Source organism: Phocoena phocoena, chromosome 11 (genome assembly GCF_963924675.1).
Source record: "Phocoena phocoena chromosome 11, mPhoPho1.1, whole genome shotgun sequence".
NCBI classification, from domain to species: Eukaryota; Metazoa; Chordata; class Mammalia; order Artiodactyla; family Phocoenidae; genus Phocoena; species Phocoena phocoena.
Window position 1 is genome coordinate 21,864,495 of NC_089229.1, and position 24,972 is coordinate 21,889,466.

At 39.1% G+C, this 24,972-nt stretch overlaps 2 protein-coding genes across 4 annotated transcripts in view; one reads left to right on the forward strand and one right to left on the reverse strand.

Moving 5' to 3' along the window:
- The window catches only part of ANKS1B (ankyrin repeat and sterile alpha motif domain containing 1B), a 1,192,652-nt gene that overhangs the window by 331,250 nt on the left and 836,430 nt on the right, over positions 1 to 24,972 (forward strand). The window lies entirely within an intron of this gene.
- On the reverse strand, positions 1,434 to 2,105 carry GARIN6 (golgi associated RAB2 interactor family member 6). Its single transcript, XM_065887207.1, is given in 1 exon segment — positions 1,434 to 2,105. A coding segment is annotated over 1 exon segment (672 nt).

Here is a 24,972-nt window from a genome sequence, read left to right on the forward strand (position 1 = left end):
AAAAACAAACAGGGCTTCCCTGGTGGCACAGTGGTTGAGAGTCCGCCTGCCGATGCAGGGGATACGGGTTCGTGCCCCGGTCTGGGAAGATTCCACGTGCCGCAGAGCGGCTGGGCCCGTGAGCCATGGCCGCTGAGCCTGCGCCTCCGGAACCTGTGCTCTGCAACGGGAGAGGCCACAAGAGTGAGAGGCCCGCATACTGCAAAAAAAACCCCAAAAAACAACCCAATCAAAAAATGGGCAGAAGACCTAAATAGACATTTCTCCAAAGAAGACATGCAGATGGCCAAGAGGCACATGGAAAGCTGCTCAACATCACTAATTATTAGAGAAATGCAAATCAAAACTACAATGAGGTATCACCTCACACAAGTCAGAATGGCCATCATCAAAAAATCTACAAACAATAAATGCTGGAGAGGGTGTGGAGAAAAGGGAACCCTCTTACACTGTTGGTGGGAATGTAAATTGATACAGCCACTATGGAGAACAGTATGGAGTTTCCTTAAACTAAAAATAGAACTACCATATGACCCAGCAATCCCACTACTGGGCATATACCCAGAGAAAACCATAACTCAAAAAGACACATGCATCCCAATGTTCATTGCAACAGTATTTACAATTGCCAGGACATAGAAGCAACCTAAATGTCCATCAACAGATGAATTGATAAAGAAGAGGTGGTACATATATACAATGGAATATCACTCAGCCATAAAAAGGAACAAAACGGTGTCATTTGCAGAGATGTTGATGGACCTAGAGACTGTCATACAGAGTGAAGTAAGTCAGAAAGAGAAAAATATCGTATATTAATGTGATATCTATCTATCTATGGAACCTAGAAGAATGGTATACATGATCTTATTTGCAAAGCAGAAATAGAGACACTGACGTAGAGAACAAATGTATGGATACCGAGGGGGAAGGGGAGGTGAGATGAATTGGGAGATTGGGATTGACATATATACACTATTATGTATTAAATAGATAACTAATGAGAACCTACTGTACAGTACAGGGAACTCTCCTCGGTGCTCTGTGGTGACCTAAATGGGAAGGAAATCCAAAAAAGAGGGGATATATGTATATGTGTGGCTGATTCACTTTGCTGTATAGAGAAACTGACACAGCAGTGTAAAGCAACTATACTCCAATAAAAAAAATGAGAAAAGCTAGAGAAACATAAAAAAAAGAATAGATTGGATGGTCAGGATGCTGCAGATGGCAATACAATATTTGATATGAAATTAAGGGTTGCTGACAGCTAAGGAATCTCTGAAATACAGCCTTGGGAAACAATTTGGAGAAGTACTAGGAACCTCCTCAGTGTGCCGTGGCCTCCAAATGAGGCTCATTTGGCCCTGAGTCCTTCCAAAAACCCATGTATTTTCCAGGTGAGCCTGTGTACCAAAGCCTCTGCAGGACCTTTAGCTCTTCTCCCTAAGCACCTTGGCCTCGTCTTTTAGAGATTGCGGAGTGCTTACCGCTGGGCCCTTAGTCTCTTCCTCAAACCCAGTTATGTCCAGAGTGTCCCTAGCTGGAATGACCTGGGTGCTGCTGTAAGCCTCCACTGGTGGTCTCAGGATGTAAATGAGGTTTTCCCACTGAATAAAAAGATCTCTTGTATCTGAAGGGGGACACAGCTGAAGGTAGAAAGAGCGGTCAGTGGTAAGCTTCAGGTGGAGCTGTTGTTTTTTACTGTTATGGATGGATATCTTTACAAACTTCAAGGGAAGCAGCCTGGTTAGCTCTAAGATCTGTGTAGGCTTTTTACCTCTTTCCTGGGTGGCAGGGCCATATCTGTTACAGTCATCACAGATAGCAGCTGGTCAGGCCAGCAGCATGACATCAGGTAGTGTGAGGCGGGGACTGGTACGAACGATGCCCACAGTCACCATTTGGGCCCAGTTGTGCACATCAATCACTTCTCCTTTTCTGCTGACCTGTATAAAGTCACTCTCAAACACTGGTGCATAGTGGAATATAGGGTACTCCCCCTTGTACAGGTGTCGCTGCAGTTTCCCCATGGAGGTATTAAACTTGCTCATTGCAAGGCTGCCTTCGGCTTTGTAGTATGGTAATGTATATTGGCTGTTCATCGCTATCTTTTATCAAGACAGCTCCTAGAGGCTCCTCTGCACCTTCCTTACCACACCTTGCAGGGTGTCCTGTTTCCCTGGTCTCTGGCAGGTGGGTTAGCAGTGGTCTTCTGCAGGCTTTGTCTCTGAATGACTGAGGACAGGGTGGGGGAGCTGATTACTGACTGCTCAGTGCTAGAGACAGTTGCTCCTGGACCTGACTGTGCCCTGCCTAGAGCATGGAGATGTCAGGACATGCAGAGGCTGGGGCCCCAGTAGATATCAGGGTGCACAGATGTTGATGTGCACAGATATTGGTATTCAGTCATAATTCCACTGCACCTCTCCTCCAGAAACTGTAGCTTCCAACTAGGCCTAAATCCCTCACAAGGCCACACTGCCACAGATCAGCAGACCACCCCTCCTCCCATGGGTGGATCTAAGGATCTTAATACGTACTGACAAATTGCTTTCAGAAAGGGTTAGACAAACTTTCTGTTAGGTATGAGTTAAAATATGCATACTGTCTTATCCAGCACTTCTAACTGCAGACAGAATTAATTGTAGACAGTTTACCTTAAAGAGAATTGGACAAGGTGGTAAGCAAGCTGGATGTACAGAATGTTTATCAAGGTTTATTGTAGCAAAAAATATCATAAACAGGATTAATATCTTACAGTGAGGATTTGGTTAAATAAATTATGGAGCATTCTATGAAAGAATACTCTGAAGCCGTAAGAATGATTATGTAGTTCCCTATTTATTGAAATGAAAAGATATACCTGATTTTTTTTTTTTAAGAAAAAGAGCAAAACAAACATTTCAAACTAGCTTTATACTTGTGGTCCAATTTATGTAAAATCGTCTGTGTATGTGTGTTTGGGTATGAAAGTATAATATGTTCAGTGAAATGTTTAAAGTACTTATTTCTGGATGGTGTAAATTTTATTTTCTTTATAATTTCTATTTTTTATTAGGATATTATTTCTATTAACAGGAAGAGTAAAGCTATTTTTATTAACAATATCTGTTTTTACAGCCATCAAAAATTTTATGTTTTGACACACCCTCAAAATGCTGAGATTTTCCCTAGACATCTGTACCCTGACTACATGGTGAAAAGAGCCTTAAACATCACATTTATGCTCTATTCTTTACTCATTATCAAATTGGCCTACTAAAAAAAGTTCTGAGAAATTTTGCCAGCTATTATAAATATTATAAATTCAGTAAGATTAAAATATCTTTATTGGCATGACAATATACATAACATGCACATACATATGCACATAAAGCCATAGTTTTTGAGTCTTCAGTTCTGTAAGTAAAAATGAACATTTTCTTCCCTTCATATTGAAGTATCTGGTTATTTCTGGTAATATGAATATTTTATTCTTTATTTATTGAGAGGCCTAGTCACATATCAATAGCAATTCTTACTGGCCTGTCCAAAGTCTTTATATTTTGATTTCCACTTCACGTCTACATTATTTATAATTAGCAAAAAGAATAAGCCTAACATACGTTTACTAATCAAACTAACCTTTCAAATGTATCCAAGAGGTTCAGGTATTTGTTGAAAGGAAGAGGTACCACTGGATACAGTATAATTCAATTTAGGTGCTTTTTAAAAAGTAAAGTGAAGATATACCGATTTTCTTAAAAACACTTTTATGCTGTGCACATATGTTACAAGATATTTATCTTAGGCTTCCACTAGACCACTGAGCTAATTGCCTTGTCTCCAGGAAAACCAGAAGCTATATTACTTGTAGGGCCTAAGGACTTTCAGGATTTTTTCCTAACCAGTCATTAGACCAACAACAGTAGAACCTCTCTTACTTGGCCTGGTAACTATGAGTATCAGTGTAGTGTTCTGGCAAATATGTCTATTTTCATGAGTCTGATGAAGTTTATCTTAAATTCCTCTAGGTATTTAGAAAACTATCTTAATATTTGCTTCAATACTTAAGAAGCTCAGATGGCTAAATAAAAATCTACCTGGAACTGAGATTAATAAATTCTTGGGAGACTAACCTAAGAAAACATTGGTACGATTTATGTCAGAGAACGTTTTGCCTATGTTCTCTTCCAGGAGTTTTATGGTGTCATGTCTTATGTATGTTTTGAGTTTATTTTTGTACATGGTATGAGGGTGTGTTCTAACTTCATTGATTTACATGCAGGTGTCCAACTTTCCAAGCACCACTTGCTGAAGAGACTGTCTTTTTCCCATTTTATATTCTTGCCTCCTTTGTCAAGGATTAATTGACCATAGGTGTGTGGGTTTATTTCTGGGCTCCCTAGTCTGTTGCACTGATGCGTATGCCTGTTTCTGTACCAAAAGGTAACATGCACCCCCATGTTCATAGCAGCACTGTTCACAATAGCCAAAACATGAAAACAACTTAAATGTCCATCAACAGATGAATGGATAAAGAAGTTGTGATTGTATACGTATACACAATACTGTTCAGCCATAAAAAAGAATGAAATAATGTCATTTACAGCAACATGGATACAACTGGAGATTAGCATACTAAGTGAAGTAAGTCAGAAAGAGAAAGACAAATACCATGTGATGTCACTTATATGTGTAATCTAAAATAGGACACAAATGAACCTATCTACAAAATTGAAACAGACTCATAGACAAAGGGAACAGACTTGTGGTTGCCAAGGGGAAGCGGGGAGGGAGAGGGATGGACTGGGGTTGGTAGATGCAAACTATTACATTTAGAATGGGTAAACAACAAGGTCCTACTGTAGAGCACAGGGAACTATACTCAATATCCTGTGATAAACTATAATGGAAAAGAATATAAAAAAAGAATGTCTATGTGTGTATTGCTGAGTCACTTTGCTGTACAGCAGAGATTGGCACAACACTGAAAATTAACTATAACTTCAATTAAAACAATTTTTTAATAAGTTATTTTTATGTAAATGCAGCAGCTCTTAGCTTTTCATAGTTAGTCATTAGACATTCTTAAAATAAATTTATGTTCCTTCTCCTCTACATAAGAGTCTGTGTCACTGGGTAAATTATTTAACTTCCATGGGCCTTATATTTGTCATCCTTGACATTGAGATGATACTTTAGGTATCATTCAACTCCGAAATAGTTACAGTTTTGGATAGGGGTTTAACTTTTCCCCCGTAATAAAACTACTACATACTTTGGAAATATTCCAAACAAAAATAATAAATTAAGGAATTATTCAGATATTAACAGCTCTGGGAATTTGTGATGCAATACATAATCTTATTCTGTTGCTGAATTTCTTCTTGCCAAAACTTTTAAAAGAACCAACATTTGAAATACGGAAATGGCAAAAATGTTATTTCAGTAAGATGAGCATTCAGTGGGGGCAGTGCTTAAAACTATGTTAAGTGGGGCTTCCCTGGTGGCACAGTGGTTGAGAGTCCGCCTGCCGATGCAGGGGACGCGGGTTCGTGCCCCGGTCCGGGAAGATCCCACATGCCGCGGAGCGGCTGGACCCGTGAGCCTTGGCCGCTGAGCCTGCGCGTCCGGAGCCTGTGCTCTGCAACGGGAGAGGCCACAACAGTGAGAGGCCCGCGTACCGCAAAAAAAAAAAAAAAAAAAAAAACTATGTAAGTGGAAATATGGGTTAAACATTTTAAACAGAATTCAGTTAATAATGGACATGGCTGTAGTAGGCAGATTAATTCCCTCCAAAGATGCCCATATCTAATCTTTACAACTTGTGAATATGTGACCTTACATGGCAAAGGGACTTTGCAGATATGATTAAGTTAAGGATCCTGAGGTAGGGAGATACCCTGGATTATTCAGGTGGACCCAGTGTGAGCCCAACAGTCCTTATGGTGATCCAGTGGGTAAAACTCTGTGCTCCCAATGCAGGGAGCCAGGATTTGATCCCTGCTTGGGGAGCTAGATCCCGCATGCATGCCGCAATTAAGAAGTCCACATGCTGCACTAAGAAGCCCGCATGCCACAACTAAGAAGCCCACATGCCACAACTAAGAAGTCCTCATGCTGCAACTAAAGATCCCACCTGCTGCAATGAAGATCCCCTGTGCCACAACAAAGACCCAGTGCAGCCAAAATAAATAAGTAAATAAATAAATATTTAAAAAAGAAAAAGGATAGAGGGTCAAAGTCAGAGAAGGATATGTGATGATGGATACAGAGGTTGAAGTGATGTGGCCATGAACCAAGGAATGTAGTTGGCTGAAAAGTAGGAAATGCATTCTCCCCTAGAGGATCCAGCCCCACCAATACCTTGATTTTAGCCCTGTGAGAATCATTTTGGACTTTTGACATTCAGAACTGTAAGAGAATAAAGTTCTGTTGTTTTAAGCTACTGAGTTTGTGTTAATTTGTTATAGCAGCCCTGGGAAACTAACACACATTTTGGTACCTAGAAGTGGGATGCTGCTGTAACAAATACACTAAAATGTGAAGTGGCTTTGGAGTTGGACAGTGGATAGGAGCTGGAATAATTTTGAGTAGCATGATAGAAAAAGCCTAGATTGCCTTGAACATAAATGTGACTATTAAAGATTCTTCCAGTAGGGCTCATAAGTAACTGATATGGTACAGAAAACCTATTTTGTCTTAGAAAATACCTAAATTGTCATAAACAGCACCATACTCAATGCTGAAAAGCAGAAAGCAGTTCCTTTAAGATCAGGAACAAGACGAGGATGAACACACCACTTTTATTCAGCATAGTTTTGGAAGTCCTAGCCACAAGAATCAGAAAAGAAAAATAAAAGGAATCCAAATTGAAAGGGAAAGAAATAAAGCTCTCACTGGGAATTCACTTGCAGTCTAGTGGTTAGGACTCTGCACTTTCACTGCCAAGGGCACAAGTTCAATCTCTGGTCGGGGAACTAGGATCCCGCAAGCTGCATGGCGTGGCCTAAAAACAAAATAAAACAAAAACCCCCCAAAACAACAACCAGCTCTCACTGTTTGCAGATGACATGATACTATATGTAGAAATCCTAAAGTTGCCACCAAAAAACTATTAGATATAATAAATGAATTCCATAAAGTTACATGATAAACAATTGATATACAAAAATATGTTGTTTCTATACACCAACAATGGACTATCAGAAAGAGAAATTAAGGAAGCAGTCCCATTTAGAATTGCATCAATAAGAATAAAATACCTAGGAATAAATCCAACCAAGGAGGTAAAAGACCTGCTGTTCAGAAAACTATAAGCCTCTGCTGAAAGAAATTGAAGATGACACAAAATAATGGAAAGATATACTGTGCATATGGACTGGAAGAATTAATATTGTTAAAATAACCACACCTCCAAAGGCAGTCTACAGATTCAATGCAATCTCTGTCAAAATACCCATGGCATTTTTCACAGAACTAGAACAAATAATTCTAAAATTTTTATGGAAACACAAAAGATCCTGAGCAGCCAAAACAATCTTGAGAAAGAACAAAGCTGGAGGTATGCTCCCTCATTTCAAACTATACTACAAAGCTATAGTAATCAAAATAATATGGTACTGGTGCAAAAACAGACACATAGATCAATGGAACGAAATAGAGATCCCAGAAATAAACCCACACTTATATGATCAATTAATCTCTGACAAATGAGGCAAGAACATACAATGGGGAAAAGACAGCCTCTTCAATAAATGGTGTTGGGAAAACTGGACAGCTACATGCAAAAGAATCAAACTGGAATACTTTCTCACACCATATACAAAAACCCCTCAAAATAGATTAAAGACTTAAATATAAGACCTGAAACCATAAAACTGCTACAAGAAAACATAGGCAGTATGCTCTTTGACATCAGTCTTAGCAATATTTTTTTGGTTATGTCTCCTCAGGCAAGGGAAAATAAACAAATGGGACTACATTGAACCAAAAAGCTTTTGCCTAGTGAGCTAAACTATCAACAAAAGAAAACAGCCTACTGAATGGGAGAAAATATTTGCAAATGGTATATCCAATAAGGGGTTAATATACAAAATATACAAATAACTCATTCAACTCAACATCAAAACAAACAACTTGATTAAAAAGTAGACAGAGGACCTGAATAGACATTTTTCCAAAGAAGGCATACACATAGTCAACAGGCACATGAAAAGATGCTGAACATCACTAGTGGTCAGGGATATGCAAATCAAAACCACAAAGAGATACCAGCTCGCACCTGTCAGGATGGCTGTTATCAAAGACAACAAGAAAAAAACCCTAAAAAACAAATAACCAGTGTTGGCTAGGATGTAGAGACAAGGGAACCCTCCTGCACAGATGATGGGAATGTAAACTATTGTCGTTGCTATGGAAAATAGTATGGCAGTCTCTCCAAAAATTAAAAATAGAACTAACAGACAATCCAGCAAATCTACTCCTGGGTATTTATCTGAAGAAAATGAAAACAGTAGTTTGAAAAGATATAGGCACCCTTATGTTCATTGCAGCATTATTTATAATAGCCAACATATGGAAGCAGCCTAAGTGACTATCAATGGATGAATGGATAAGAAGGTGTGGTATATACATACACAATGGAATATTACTCAGCCATAAAAATATTCTTGCTGTTTGTGACACCGTGGGTGGACCTAGAGGGTATTATGCTAAGAAAAATGTCAGGTGAAGAAAGATAAATACCATTGAATGTAAATGAATAAGAAAATATAAACAGATTCATAGATACAGAGAACAAACTGGCAGTTTCCAGAAAGGAGGGAGTGAAGGGATGAGTGAAATAGGAAGAGAGGTTAAGAAGTACAGTCTTCCAGTTATAAGTCATGGGGTTGTAATGTGCATCATAGGGAATATGGTCGATAACACTAATAAATTTGTATGGTGTTAGGTGGTAACGACTTATTGTGGTGATCGTTTTGTAATACATAAAAATATTGAATCACTGTGTCATACAGCTGAAACTAATATAATATTGTAAGTCAATTATACTTCAATAAAAATACTTTATTGCTAAAAACTATCCATCATCTGATCTCAGTCTTCAGAGAGTTACAATCTTTTTGCTGGTGGAGGATTTTGCCTCGATGTCAGTGGCTGCTGACTCATCAGGGTAGTATTTGCTGCAGATTGGGGTGGCTGTGCCAATTTCTTAACATAAGATCATAATGAAGTTCACTGCATCAACTGACTCTTCCTTTCATGAATGATTTCCCTGTAGCATGCAAGGATGTTTGATAGCATTTTACCCACAGTAAAACTTCTTTCAAAATTGGAGTCAGTCCTCTCAAACCCTGCAGCTGCTCTATCAACTAGTAAGTTTATGTAATATTTGAAATCCTGTTGTCATTTTAATAATCTTTACAGCATCTTCACCAGGAGTAGATTCCATCTCAAGAAACCACTCTCTTTGCTCATTCGTAAGAAGCATTTTCTCTTCCATTAAAGTTTTATCATGAGACTGCAGCAATTCAATCACATCTTCAGGCTTCACTCCTAATTCTTGTTCTCTTGCAGTTTCTACCACATCTGCAGTTACTTCCTCCATTGAAGTCTTAAACTCCTCAAAAGTCATTCATGAGGATTGAAATCAACTTCTTCCAAACTCTTGTTAATGTTAATATTTTGACCTCTTCCCATGAATCATAAATGTTCTTAGTGGCATCTAGAATGGTGAATCCTTTCCTGAAGGTTTTCAATTGACTGCACAGATGCATCAGAGGAATCATAATCTATGACAGCTTAGCCTTACAAATGTATTTCTTAAATCGTAATACTTGAAAGTCAGAATGACTCCTTGATCCATGGGCTGCAGAATGAATATTGCGTTAGCAGGCATGAATTCAACATGAATCTTGTCCATCTCTATCGGAACTCATGGGTGATCAGGTGCTTGTCAGTAGTATCTTGAAAAGAATTTTTATTTTTTCTGAATAATATCAACAGTGGACTTAAAATATTCAGTAAACCATGTTGTAAGCAGATGGACTGTCATCCAGGCTTTGTTTTTCCATTTTTAGAGCATAGACAGAGTAGGTTTAGCATAATTCTTTAGGGCCCTAGGATTTTAAGAATGTTAAGTGAGCATTGGCTTCAACTTGAAGTCACCAGCTGCATTAATTCCTAACCTGAGAGTCAGCCTGTCCTTTGGTGCTTTGAAGCCAGGCATTGACTGCTCTCTACCTATGAAAGTCCTAGATGGCATCTTCTTCCAATATAAGGCTGTTTCTCTAAATTGAAAATCTGTTGTTTAGTATAGCTACCTTTATTAATTATCTTAGCTAGATCTTCTGAATAACTTGATGCAGCTTCTGCATCAACACTTACTTCTTCACCTTACACTTTTCTTTAAATTTTTTTTTTTTTTTTTTTTCCGGCACGCGGGCCTCCCACTGCCGTGGCCCCTCCCGCCGCGGAGCACAGGCTCGGGACGCGCAGGCCCAGCGGCCATGGCTCACGGGTCCAGCCGCTCCGCGGCGAGTGGGATCCTCCCGGACCAGGGCACGAATCCAACCACTGCGCCACCAGGGAAGCCCCACCTTACACTTTTATATTTTGGAGACAGCTTCTTTCCCTAAACCGCATGAACCAATTTCTGCTAGCCTTAAACTTTTCTTCTGCAGTTTACTCATCTCTCTCGGCTTTCATAGCATTGAAGAGAGTTAGGGACTTGCTCTGGATTAGGCTTTGGCTTAAGGAAATGTTGTGGCTGGTTTAGTCTTCTGTCCAGACCACTGAAACTCTCTATATCAGCAATAAGGCTGTTTCACTTGCTCATTTGTGTGTTCACTGCAGTAGCACTTTAAATTTTCTTCGAGGGCTTTTCCTTGGCATTCACAACTTGGCTGATTGGTGCAAGAGCCCTAGCTTTTGGACTGTCTCAGTGTTCAGGGTGTCTTCCTCACTAAGCTTAATTGTTTCTAGGCTTTGATTTAAAGTGAGATAACATGTGACTCTTCCTTTCACTTGAACACTTATAGGCCACTGTAGGGTTATTAATTGGCATAATTTCAATATTGTTGTGTCATGGAAAAAGGAGGCCTGAGGAGAGGAATAGAAAGGCTGGTTGGTGGAGCAGTCGGAACACATACATTTATCGATTGTTTTCCTTTTTACTTGGGCACTGTTCATGGAGCTCCCAAACAATTACAATAGTAACATCAAAGATCACTGCTCATAGATCACCACAATATAATAATAATGAAAAAGTTTGAAATATTGTGAATTATCAAAACGTGACATGGAGACATGAAGTGAGCAAATGCTTTGGAACAAAGGCGATTATACACTTGTTCATTGCAGGGTTGCCAGAAACTTTGAATTGGTACAAAATCTGTGAGCACAGTTACGTGCATCGCAATAAAATGAGGTATGGCTGTAAATGTATAATAATGTAAACGTATAATGTGTATAAGTATATATGTGTGTGTGTGTATATATATATATATATATATATATATATACATATATACAGTGTGTATTTTTAATTCTGTAATTTATCCTGGGTTCCTTCCCACTCCCAAATTAATGATCAATTGTACCAGCACCATTCATTGAATAGTCCAGCCTTTCTCAATTGATTTTTTTTTTTTTTTTTTTGGCTGCGTTGGGTCTTTGTTGCTGTGCGCAGGCTTTCTCTCTAGTTGTGGCGAGCAGGGGCTACTCTTCATTGTGGTTCTCAGGCTTCTCACTGCAGTGGCTTCTCTTGTTGTGGAGCACGGGCTCTAGGCGCACGGGCTTCAGTAGTTGTGGCACGCGGGCTGTAGAGTGCAGGCTCAGTAGCTGTGGCATATGGGATTAGTTGCACCATGGCATGTGGGATCTTCCCAGACCACGGCTCGAACCCATGTCCCTTGCATTGGCAGGTGGATTCTTAACCACTGCGCCACCAGAGAAGTCCCTCTCTATAGATTTTAAATGTTACATTTGCATACATTTCCCTGTTGAACTTAAAAAAAAATTGTGGTTAAATACACATTTAATATAGTAACCATTTTAAAGTATACCACCACTCTACTTTCTATCTCTTGATTTTGACTACTCTACCTCACTTAAGTGGGATCATATCAGTATTTGTCTTTTTGTGACTGGCTATTTTACTTAGCATAATGTCCTCAAGGTTTATCCACATTATAGCATGTTTTAGAATTTCCTTCCTTTTTACAGCTGAGTAATATTCCATTGTATCTGTGTACCACATTTTGTTATCCATTCATCCACTGATGGATTCTTGGGTGGTTTCCACCTTTTGGGTCTTGTGAATAATGCTTCTGTGAATATGGATGTGCAAATACCTCTTTGAGATCCTACTTTAAGTTCTTTGGATAAATACACAGTAGTGAAATTTCTGGATCATATGGAAATTCTAGTTTTAATTTTTCGAGGAACCACCAGACTGTTTTCTATAGTTCCCCACATCATTCATTTCCACCAGCAATGCACAAGTATTCCAATTTCTCCACATCCTCATCAACACTTGTTATTTTCTGGTTTTTTTTTTTTTTGATAGTAGCTACTCTAATGGGCTTCAGGTGACATTTCATTGTAATGTTAATTTGCATTTCTCTAACAATTAAGTGATATTGAGCATATTTTCATATGCTTGTTGGTCATTTGTATATCTTCTTTGAAGAATGTCTATTCAAGTCCTGTATCCATTTTAAAAATTTGATTATTTTATTGTTATCTTTTTTTTCTTTTTTGTTTTAACATCTTTATTGGACTATAATTGCTTTGAAATGGTGTCTTAGTTTCTGCTGTATAACAAAGTGAATCAGCTATACGTATTCATATATCCCCATATCTCCTCCCTCTGCGTCTCCCTCCCACCCCTCTAGGTGGTCACAAAGCACCAAGCTGATCACCCTGTGCTGTGCGGCTGCTTCCCACTAGCTATATATTTTATATTTGGTAGTGTATATATGTCCATGCCATTCTCTCACTTCATCCCAGCTTACCCTTCCCCCTCCTGACGTCCTGTAGTCCATTCTCTACATCTGCATCTTTATTCCTGTCCTGCCTCTAGGATCTTCAGAACCTTTTCTTTTTTGTTGTTTTTAGATTCCATATATATGTGTTAGCATACGGTATTTGTTTTTCTGTTTCTGACTTACTTCACTCTGTATGATAGACTCTAGGTCCATCCACCTCACTACAGATAACTCAGTTTCATTTCTTTTTATGGCTGAGTAATATTCCATTGTATATATGTGCCACATCTTTATCTGTTCATCTGTTGATGGACACTTAGGTTGCTTCCATGTCCTGCCTGTTGTAAATAGAGCTGCAATGAACATTGTGGTACATGACTCTTTTTGAATTATGGTTTTTTCAGGGTATATGCCCAGTAGTGGGGTTGCTGGGTCATATGGTAGTTCTATTTTTAGTTTTTATAGGAACCTCCATACTGTTCTCCATAGTGGCTGTATCAATTTACATTCCCACCAACAATTCAAGAGGGATCCCTTTTCTCCACACCCTCTCCAGCATTTATTGTTTGTAGATTTTTTGATGATGGCCATTCTGACTGGTGTGAGGTGATACTTCATTGTAGTTTTGATTTGCATTTCTCTAATGATTAGTGACGTTGAGCATCCTTTCAAGTGTTTGTTGCAATCTGTATATCTTCTTTGGAGAAATGTCTATTTAGGTCTTCTGCCCATTTTTTTTTTTTTTTGCGGTACGCGGGCCTCTCACCACTGTGGCCTCTCCCGTTGTGGAGCAGACTCAGCGCAGGCTCAGCGGCCATGGTTCACGGGCCCAGCTGCTCTGCAGCATGTGGGATCCTCCCAGACTGGGGCACGAACCCATGTCCCCCACATTGGCAGGCGGACTCTCAACTACTGCGCCAGCAGGGAAGCCACCTGCCCATTTTTTGATTGGGTTGTTTGCTTTTTTGATATTGAGCTGCATGAGCTGCTTGTATATTTTGGAGATTAATCCTTTGTCAGTTGCTTCATTTGGAAATATTTTCTCCCGTTCTGAGGGTTGTCTTTTCGTCTTGTTTATGGTTTCCTTTGCTGTGCAAAAGCTTTGAAGTTTCATTAGGTCCCATTTGTTTATTTTTGTTTTTATTTCCATTTCTTTAGGAGGTGGGTCAAAAAGGATCTTGCTGTGATTTATGTCATAGAGTGTTCCGCCTATGTTTTCCTCTAAGAGTTTTATAGTGTCTGGCCTTATATTTACATCTTTAATCCATTTTGAGTTTATTTTTGTGTATGGTGTTACAGAGTATTCTAATTTCATTCTTTATATGTAGCTGTCCAGTTTTCCCAGCACCACTTACTGAAGAAACTGTCTTTTCTTCATTGTATATTCTTGCCTCCTTTGTCATAGATTAGGTGACCATATGTACATGAGTTTATCTCTGGACTTTCTGTCCTGTTCCATTAATCTGTATTTCTGTTTTTGTGCCAGTATCATACTGTTTTTTTGTTTTCAATTTGAAGCTTCTTTTATTTTTTATTGTCACATCCCACTAAAAATATAAACAGTTCCCTGTGCTATATACTACATCCTTGTTGCGTATCTATTTTTTTTTTACATCTTTATTGGAGTATAATTGCCTTACAATGGTGTGTTAGTTTCTGCTTTATAACAAAGTGGATCAGTTATACATATACATATGTTCCCATATCTCTACCCCCTTGCGTCTCCCTCCCTCCCACCCTCCCTATCCCACCCCTCTAGGTGGTCACAAAGCACCGAGCTGATCTCCCTGTGCTATGTGGCTGCTTCCCACTAGCTATCTATTTTACGTTTGGTAGTGTATATATGTCCATGCCACTCTCTCACTTTGTCACAGCTTACCCTTCCCCCTCCCCATGTCCTCACGTCCATTCTCTAGTAGGTCTGTGTCTTTATTCCTGTCTTACCATTAGGTTCTTCATGACATTTTTTTTTCTTAAATTCCATATATATGTGTTAGCATACGGTATTTGTCTTTCTCTTTCTGACTTACTTCACTCTGTATGACAGACTCTAGGTCCATCCACCTCATTACAAATAGCTCAATTTCGTTTCTTTTGATGGCTGAGTAATATCCCATTGTATATATGTGCCACATCTTCTTTATCCATTAATCCGATGATGGACAATTAGATTGTTTCCGTCTCCTGGCTATTGTAAATAGAGCTGCAATGAACATTTTGGTACATGACTCCTTTTGAATTATGGTTTTCTCAGGGTATATGCCCAGTAGTGGGATTGCTGGGTCATATGGTAGTTCTGTTTGTAGTTTTTTAAAGAACCTCCATACTGTTCTACATAGTGGCTGTACCAATTCGCATTCCCACCAGCAGTGCAAGAGTGTTCCCTTTTCTCCACACCCTCTCCAGCATTTATTGTTTCTAGATTTTTTGATGATGGCCATTCTGACTGGTGTGATATGATATCTCATTGTAGTTTTGATTTGCATTTCTCTAATGATTAATGATGTTGAGCATTCTTTCATGTGTTTGTTGGCAGTCTGTATATCTTCCTTGGAGAAATGTTTATTTAGAGCTTCTGCCCATTTTTGGATTGGGTTGTTTGTTTTTTTGTTATTGAGCTGCATGAGCTGCTTGTAAAATTGGAGATTAATCCTTTGTCAGTTGCTTCATTGAAAATATTTCCTCCCATTCTGAGGGTTGTCTTTTGGTCTTGTTTATGGTTTCCTTTGCTATGCAAAAGCTTTGAAGTTTCATTAGGTCCCATTTGTTTATTTTTGTTTTTATTTCCATTTCTCTAGGAGTTGTGTCAGAAAGGATCTTGCTGTGATTTCTGTCATAGAGTGTACTGCCTGTGTTTTCCTCTAAGAGTTTGATAGTTTCTGGCCTTATATTTACATCTTTAATCCATTTTGAGCTTATTTTTGTGTATGCTGTTAGGGAGTGATCTAATCTCTTACTTTTACATGTACCTGTCCAGTTTTCCCAGCACCACTTATTGAAGAGGCTGTCCTTTCTCCACTGTACATTCCTGCCTCCTGTATCAAAGATAAGGTGACCATATGTGCATAGTTTTATCTCTGGGATTTCTATCCTGTTCCACTTATTTGTATTTCTGTTTTTGTGCCAGTACCATACTGTCTTGATTACTGTAGCTTTGTAGTATAGTCTGAAGTCAGGGAGCCTGATTCCTCCATCTCTGTTTTTCATTTCAAGATTGCTTTGGCTATTCGGGGTCCTTTGTGTTTCCATACAAATTGTGAAATGTTTTGTTCCAGTTTTGTGAAATATGCCAGTGGTAGTTTGATAGGGATTGCACTGAATCTGTAGATTGCTTTGGGTAGTAGAGTCATTTTCACACTGGTGATTCTTCCAATCCAAGAACATTGTGTATCTCTCCACCTATTTGTTTCATCTTTAATTTCTTTCATCAGTGTCTTATAATTTTCTGCATACAGGTCTTTTGTCTCCTTAGGTAGGTTTATTCCTAGATATTTTATTCTTTTTGTTGCGATGGTAAATGTTGGAGTGTTTTCTTGATTTCACTTTCAGATTTTTCATCATTAGTATATAGGAAGGCCAGAGATTTCTGTGCATTAATTTTGTATCCTGCTACTTTACCAAATTCATTCATTAGCTCTAGTAGTTTTCTGGTAACATCTTTAGGATTCTCTATGAATAGTATCATGTCATCTGCAAACAGTGACAGCTTTACTTCTTCATTTCTGATTTGGATTCCTTTTGTTTCCTTTTCTTCTCTGATTGCTGTGGCTAAAACTTCCAAAACTATGTTGAATAATAGTGGTGAGAGTGGGCAACATTGTCTTGTTCCTGATCTTAGTGGAAATGCTTTCAGCTTTTCACCATTGAGGATGATGTTGGCTGTGGGTTTGTCATATATGCCCTTTATTATATTGAGGAAAGTTCCCTCTTTGCCTACTTCTGGAGGGTTTTCATCATAAATGGGTGTTGAATTTTGTTGAAAGCTTTCTCTGCATCTATTGAGATGACCATATGGATTTTCTCCTTCAATTTGTTAATATGGTGTATCACGTTGACTGATTTGCGTATATTGAAGAATCCTTGCATTCCTGGAATAAACCCCACTTGATCATGGTGTATGATCCTTTTCATGTGCTGTTGGATTCTGTTTGCTAGTATTTTGTTGAGGATTTTTGCATCTATGTTCATCAGTGATATTGGCCTGTAGTTTTTTTCTTTGTGACATACTTGTCTGGTTTTGGTTTCAGGGTGATGGTGGCCTTGTAGAATGAGTTTGGGAGTGTTCCTCCCTCTGCTATACTTTAGAAGAGTTTGAGAAGGATAGGTGTTAGCTCTTCTCTAAATGTTTGATATAGAATTCGCCTGTGAAGCCATGTGGTCCTGGGCTTTTGTTTGTTGGAAGATTTTTAATCACAGTTTCAACTTCAGTGGTTGTGTTTGGTCTGTTCATATTTTCTATTTCCTCCTGATTCAGTCTTGGCAGTTTGTGCATTTCTAAGAATTTGTCCATTTCTTCCAGGTTGTCCATTTTATTGCCATAGAGTTGCTTGTAGTAATCTCTCATGATCTTTTGTATTTCTGAAGTGTCAGTTGTTACTCCTCGTTTTTCATTTCTAATTCTATTGATTTGAGTCTTCTCCCTTTTTTTCTTGATGAGTCTGGCTAATGGTTTATCAATTTTGTTTATCTTCTCAAAGAACCAGCTTTTAGTTTTATTGATCTTTGCTATCGTGTCCTTCATTTCTTTTTCATTTATTTCTGATCTTTATGATTACTTTCCTTCCGCTAACTTTGGGGGTTTTTTTGTTGTTCTTTCTCTAATTGCTTTAGGTGCAAGGTTAGGTTGTTTATTCTAGATGTTTCCTGTTTCTCAAGGTAGAATTGTATTGCTATAAACTTCCCTCTTAGAACTGCTTTTACTGCATCCCATAGGTTCTGGGTCGTCGTGTCTCCATTGTCATTTGTTTCTAGGTATTTATTGAATTCCTCTTTGGTTTCTTCAGTGATCACTTCGTTATTAAGTAGTGTATTGTTTAGCCTCCATGTGTCTGTATTTTTTACAGATCTTTTCCTGTAATTGATATCTAGTCTCATAGAGTTGTGGTTGGAAAAGATACTTGATACAATTTCAATTTTCTTAAATTTACCAAGGCTTGATTTGTGCCCCAAGATATGATCTATCCTGGAGAATGTTCCATGAGAACTTGAGGAAAATGTGTATTCTGTTGTTTTTGGATGGAATGTCCTATAAATATCAATTTAAGTCCATATTGTTTAATGTATCATTTAAGGCTTGTTTTTCCTTATTTATTTTCATTTTGGATGATCTGTCCATTGGTGAAAGTGGGGTGTTAAAATTCCCTACTATGAATGTGTTACTGCTGATTTACCCTTTTATGGCTGTTAGTATTTTCCTTATGTATTGAAGTGATCCTGTGTTGGGTGCATAAATATTTACAATTGTTTCATGTTCTTCTTGGATCGATCCCTTGATCATTATGTAGTGTCCTTCTTTGTTTCTTGTGATAGTCTTTATTTTAAGGTCTATTTTGTCTGATACGGGAATTGCTACTCCAGCTTTCTTTTGGTTTCCATTTGCATGGAATATCTTTTTCCATCCCCTCACTTTCAGTCTGTATGTGTCTCTATGTCTGAAGTGGGTCTCTTGTAGACAGCATAGATATGGGTGTTGTTTTTGTATCCATTAGCCAGTCTCTGTCTTTTGGTGGGAGCATTTAATCCATTTACATTGAAGGTAATTATCGATATGTATGTTCCTATTCCCATTTTCTTAATTGTTTTGGGTTTGATATTACAGGTCTTTTCCTTCTCTTGTGTTTCTTGCCTAGGGTTGGTGGTGCTGAACTCTTTCAGCTTTTGCTTGTTTGTAAAGGTTTTAATATCTCCATCAAACCTGAATGAGATTCCTTGCTGGGTACAGTAATCTTGGTTGTAGGTTTTTCTCCGTCATCACTTTAAATATGTCCTGCCAGTCCCTTCTGGCTTGCAGAGTTTCTGCTGGAAGATCTGCTGTTAACCTTATTGGGATTCCCTTGTGTGTTATTTGTTGTTTCTCCCTTGCTGCTTTTAATATGTTTTCTTTGTATTTAATTTTTGACAGTTTGATTAATAAGTGTCTTGGCGTGTTTCTCCTTGGATTTATCCTGTATGGGACTCTCTGTGCTTCCTGGACTTCATTAACTATTCCCTTTCCCATATTAAGGAAGTTTTCAATTATAATCTCTTCAATATTTTCTCAGTCCCTTTCTTTTCTCTTCTTCTTCTGGAACCCCTATAATTCGAATGTTGGTGTGTTTAATGTTTTCCCAGAGGTCTCTGTCCTCAGTTCTTTTCATTCTTTTTTCTTTATTCTGCTCTGCAGCAGTTATTTGCACTATTTTATCTCTAGGTCACTTATCCGTTCTTCTGCCTCAGTTTTTCTGCTCTTGATCCCTTCTAGAGCATTTTTAATTTCATTTATTGTGTTTTTCATCATTGCTTGTTTCATCTTTAGTTCTTCTACATCCTTGTTAAATGTTTCTTGCTTTTTCTCTATACTATTTCCAAGATTTTGGATCATCTTTACTATCATTATTCTGAATTCATTTTCAGGTCGACTGCCTATTTCCTCTTCATTTGTTAGGTCTGTTGGGTTTTTATCTTTCTCCTTCATCTGTGGTGTGTTTTTCTGTCTTCTCATTTTTTTTATCTTACTGTGTTTGGGGTCTCCTTTTTGCAGGCTGCAGGTTCGTAGTTCCCATTGTTTTTGGTGTCTGTCCCCAGTGGCTAAAGTTGGTTCAGTGGGTTGTGTAGGCTTCCTGGTGGAGGGGTCTAATGCCTGTGTTCTGGTGGATGAGTCTGTATCTTGTCTTTCTGGTGGGCAGGTCCACGTCTGGTGGTGTGTTCTGGGGTGTCTGTGGACTTACTATGATTTTAGGCAGCCTCCCTGCTAATGGGTAGTGTTGTGTTCCTTTCTTGCTAGTTGTTTGGCATAGGGTGTCCAGCACTGTAGCTTGCTGGTCGTTGAGTGAAGCTGGGTATTGGTGTTGAGATGGAGATCTCTGGGAAATTTTCGCCGTTTGATATTACGTGGAGCTAGGAGGTCTCTTGTGGACCAATGTCCTGAAGTTGGCTCTCCCACCTCAGAGGCAGAGCACTGAGTCCTGGCTGAAGCACTAAGAGGCTTTCATCCACATGGCTCAGAGTAAAAGGGAGAAAAAGTAGAAAGAAAGAAAGAAAGAAAAGAGAGAGAGAGAGAGGGAGAGAGAGAGAGGGAGCGAGGGATGGAGAGGGAGGGAGGGAGGAAAGAAAGAAAGAGAGGATAAAATAAAATAAAATAAGGTAAAATAAAATAATTAAAATAAAAAAATAATTATTAAGAAAAAATTTTTTTTAAAAGTAAAACAAAAAAAACCCAGACAGGTAGAACCATAGGACCATTGGTGAAAGCAAAGATATACTTACAAAATCTCACACAGAAGCATACACATACATACTCACAAAAAGGGGAAAAGGGGAAAAAATGGTAAATCTTGCTTTCAAAGTCCACCTCCTCAATTTGGGATGATTCGTTGTCTATTCAGGTATTCTACAGTTGCAGGGTACATTAGGTTTATTATGGAGATTTAATCGGCTGCTCCTGAGGCTGCTGGGAGAGATTTCCCTTTCTCTTCTTTGCTCACACAGCTCCCAGGGTTCAGCTTTTGATTTGGCCTGGCGTCTGCATGTAGGTCGCCAGAGGGCATCTGTTCTTTGCTCAGACAGGATGGGGTTAAAGGACCCGCTGATTTGGGGGCTCTGGTTCACTCAGGGAGAGGGGAGGGAGGGTCACGGAGTGCAGGGTGAGCCTGCAGCGGCAGAGGCCGGCATGATGTTGTACCAGCCTGAGGCGCACCGTGCATTCTTCTAGGGAAGTTGTCCGTGGATCCCGGGACCCTGGCAGTGGCAGGCTGCACAGGTTCCCCGGACGGGAGGTGTAGATAGTAACCTGTGCTCGCACACAGGCTTCTTGGTGCAGCAGCAGCAGCCTTAGCGTCTCATGCGTATCTCTGGGGTCCGCGCTGTTAGCCACGGCTCGTGCCCGTCTCTGGAGCTTCTTTAGGCAGTGCTCTTAATCCCCTCTCCTCACGCACCAGGAAACAAAGAGGGAAGAAAAAGTCTCTTGCCTCTTCGGCAGGTCCAGACTTTTTCCCGGACTCCCTCCCGGCTAGCCGTGGTGCACTAACCCCTTCAGGCTGTGTTCACGTCAGTCCTCTCCCTGCGCTCCGACTGGAGCCCGAGCCTCAGCTCCCAAACTCGCCTGCCCCGGCAGTTGAGCAGACAAGCCTCTCGGGCTGGTGAGTGCTGGTCCACACCGATCCTCTGTGTGGAAATTTCTCCGCTTTGCCCTCTGCACCCCTGTTGCTGCACTCCCCTCCGCGGCTCTGAAGCTCCCCTGCTCTGCCTCCTGCAGTCTCTGCCCGCGAAGGCGCTTCTAGTGTGTGCAAACTTTTCCTCCTTCATGGCTCCTCCCACTGGTGCAGGTCCCGTCCTTATCCTTTTGTCTCTGTTTTTTCTTTTGCCCTACCCAGGTACGTGGGGAGTTTCTTGCCTTTTCGGAAGTCTGAGGTCTTCTGCCAGTGTTCAGTAGGTATTCTGTAGGAGTTGTTCCATGTTTAGATGTATTTCTGATGTATCTGTTACTGTTTGAGGGTCTCCTGCTGCTACTGTTGGGGGGCAGCAGTGGCTCACCATGGGGACAAGGACACTGGCAGCAGAAGTTCTGGGAAATACTCCTTGGTGAGTCCTCCAGGAGTCTGCCATTAGCCCTACCAAAGGGCCTGTAGGCTCTCGCTTATCTATTAACATACTGTTTTGATGACTGTAGCTTTGTAGTATAGTCTGAAGTCTGGGAGCCTCATTCCTTCAGCTCCATTTTTCTTTCTCACGATTGCTTTGGCTATTTGGGGTCTTTTGTGTTTCCATGCAAATTAAAAAATTTTTTTGCTCTAATTCTGTGAAAAAATTCCATTGGTAATTTGGTAGGAATTGTATTCAATCTGTAGATTGCTTTGGGTAGTATAGTCATTTTGAGCATATTGATTCTTCTGATCAAAGAACAATGTATCACCTCATACTGGTCAGAATGGCCATTATCAAAATATCTACGAACCATAAGTGCTAGAGAGGGTGTGGGGAAAAAGGAACCCTCCTACACTGTTGGTAGGAATGTAAATTGGTACAGCCACTAAGGAGAACAGTATGGAGGTTGCTTTAAAAACTAAAAGTAGAGCTACCATATGATCCTGTAATCCTACTCCTGGATATACATTGGGAGAAAACCATAATTCGAAATGATACATGCACCCTAGTGTTCATTGCAGCACTATTTACAATAACCAGGAGATGGAAGCAACCTATATGTCCATTGACAGAGGATTGGATAAAGAAGATGTGGTACATATATACAATGGAATATCACTCAGCCATAAAAAAGAATGAAATATTGCCATTTGCAGCAATATGGATGGACCTAGAGATTGTCATACTGAGTGAAGTCAGTCAGACAGAGAAGGACAAATACCATATGATATCGCTTAGATGTGGAATCTAAAAAAAATGAACTTATTTACAAAACAGAGATAGAGTCACAGATGTAGAAAACAAACTTAGGGTTACCAGGGTGGAAAGCGGGGGCGGGGGCAGGGATAAATTGGGAGATTGGGATTGACATATACACTACTATATATAAAATAGATAACTAATAAGGACCTATCGTATAGCACAGGTAACTCTTTTCAGTACTCTGTAATGACTTATATGGGAAAATAATATAAAAAAGAGTGGATATATATATAACTGATTCACTTTGCTGTACAGCAGAAACTAACACAACATTGTATATCAAGTATACTTTAATAAAAACTTTTAAAAAGTTTATGTCTAGGTGTGGGGTTTTAAAAATGTGTCATGGTGCACATAAGTCATCCCATTTGATATCAAGCTTTTGTCCTTCAGTTTTGGAAAATACTTTTCTATTTTTTTCTTTGATTTATTTCTTCCTTCACTTTTATGCCTCTCTTTTTACCTGAGTATTTACTAATTTGGTGTTGAAGTATCTGCATTCATCATTTTTGTCTTTCATTTTTCCTTTTTTTGGTTTTTCATTCTCTACCTTATTTTCCCATTCTTAATTGATTTTTATATTTTAGTATCACATTACTTCCTAAGAGTTTTTTTTTCTTATTTTGAGTGTTTTTTTCTGAAAACATCCTGTTCTGTATTTTTTAAAAATAAATTTATTTATTTATTTATTTTTTGCTGTCTTGGATCTTCATTGCTGTGTGCTGGCTTTCTCTAGTTGCGGTGAGCCGGAGCTACTCTTTGTTGTGGTGCACGGGCTTCTCTTGTTGCAGAGCATGGGCTCTAGGTGCTTGGGCTTCAGTAGTTGCGGCTCGTGGGCTCAGTAGTTGTGGCTCTTGGGCTCTAGAGTGCAGGCTCAGTAGATGTGGTGCATGGGCTTAATTGCTCCACAGCATGTGGGATCTTCCCGGATCAGGGCTTGAACCCATGTCCCCTGCATTGGCAGGCAGATTCTTAACCAGTGTGCCACCAGGGAAGTCCCCTGTTCCGTACTTTTTGGCTATGGATATTTACTTGTACGAGCTGTTGTAAGAATGTATTTCAAATCTCATGAGTCATATTGCAGAAAGAATGCTTTTATGCTTAGCAGAGAAGGTAAAGTTGGTAGGCTTCTGGTCAATCAGCTTATAAAGGGAGTAACCATTTGACTGAGTTAGAGGTGACAAGTGCATGACCACAGAATATTTTTTGACAGAGTGGAACACGTTGCAAGTTTTGAGTTTTTAGTGAGTTTTTAGCTAATGTTTTCAGGATCTTAATTCATTTACATGTTGTTTGAGAATTACCTACAATATGGCTCATGTTACTCTCCCCTCTGTCATGCTGAAAACTAGAGTAATTGCCAGGAACTGGAACATATATCAACTTTCCAGATTCTGAGCATTTCCATAAGTCTTTTTTCAGTACCTGAAATGCTCTTCCTTTTTTCAAAATCTATTAACCTACCCTTCCGTAGTAGGTACACAACAAATATTTCCTCTCATGCTTTTCAAACCAAAGAGACATATAGTGTCTGTATGCAAATTTGGAAAAGGAATAAATGAGAAAATAAATATTTTCTCTTGAAGACTTTCCCTGAGAAAACAAATGATTACAACTGGAAGAATAATAATTCCTTAATTTGGATGTGTTCTAAGAAGGCATGCTTGGTGCCCTACCTCATCTCTCACAAGCAGCCTTTAAGATGAAGAAACTGAGGTGCAGAGAAGCTAATTAACTTGTTTATGGTGATATAGTTATGAACTAGCAGAGGTGAATATTCCATCTCAGGTCTATTTGGCCCTACAGCCCAGAGGTCCTCCTTTTTTTTTTAACTCTTTATCATTCAATCATGCCTTCTAAGAGTACTATTCACATGTACATCTTCAGATGTTTTTTCAACAAAAGCGTGGAAATTGGTTGACCCAGCCCTTCCTCCCTTGGAAAAGGGCATATCTGATTGTGTCAAAGATAACTGCTAAATGTCAATTGATCATCAGTTCTATTAGGAAAAGAATTAGTGACAGTTTCTGATTATTTTAGTGTCTCCAGAAAATTCTTTTGTGGCTTATTCTGAGTTTGATCTTAGTTGCAATTAGGAATGGATTCTCTATTTACATTTAGAAATCCATTTCATATTTCTCTGTTTTTCTCTTTGTTAGTTTAATTGCATGGGTTATTCTTTCATTATTTGGCGTGCCAGATATTTCATTGTTGAATATCTGCATCTTTAATTTTAAATGTGGTTCCTTTTCATATAATCTGGAAGTATGGATAGGATTTTTTAAAATGGTAACAGCTTGGTATAATCAAAAGAGTCAGGTAGATAAGTTTTAATCTTAGCTTTGCAACTTAGTAGGAATATGCCTTTGGTCAATCTAATAACCTGTCTATA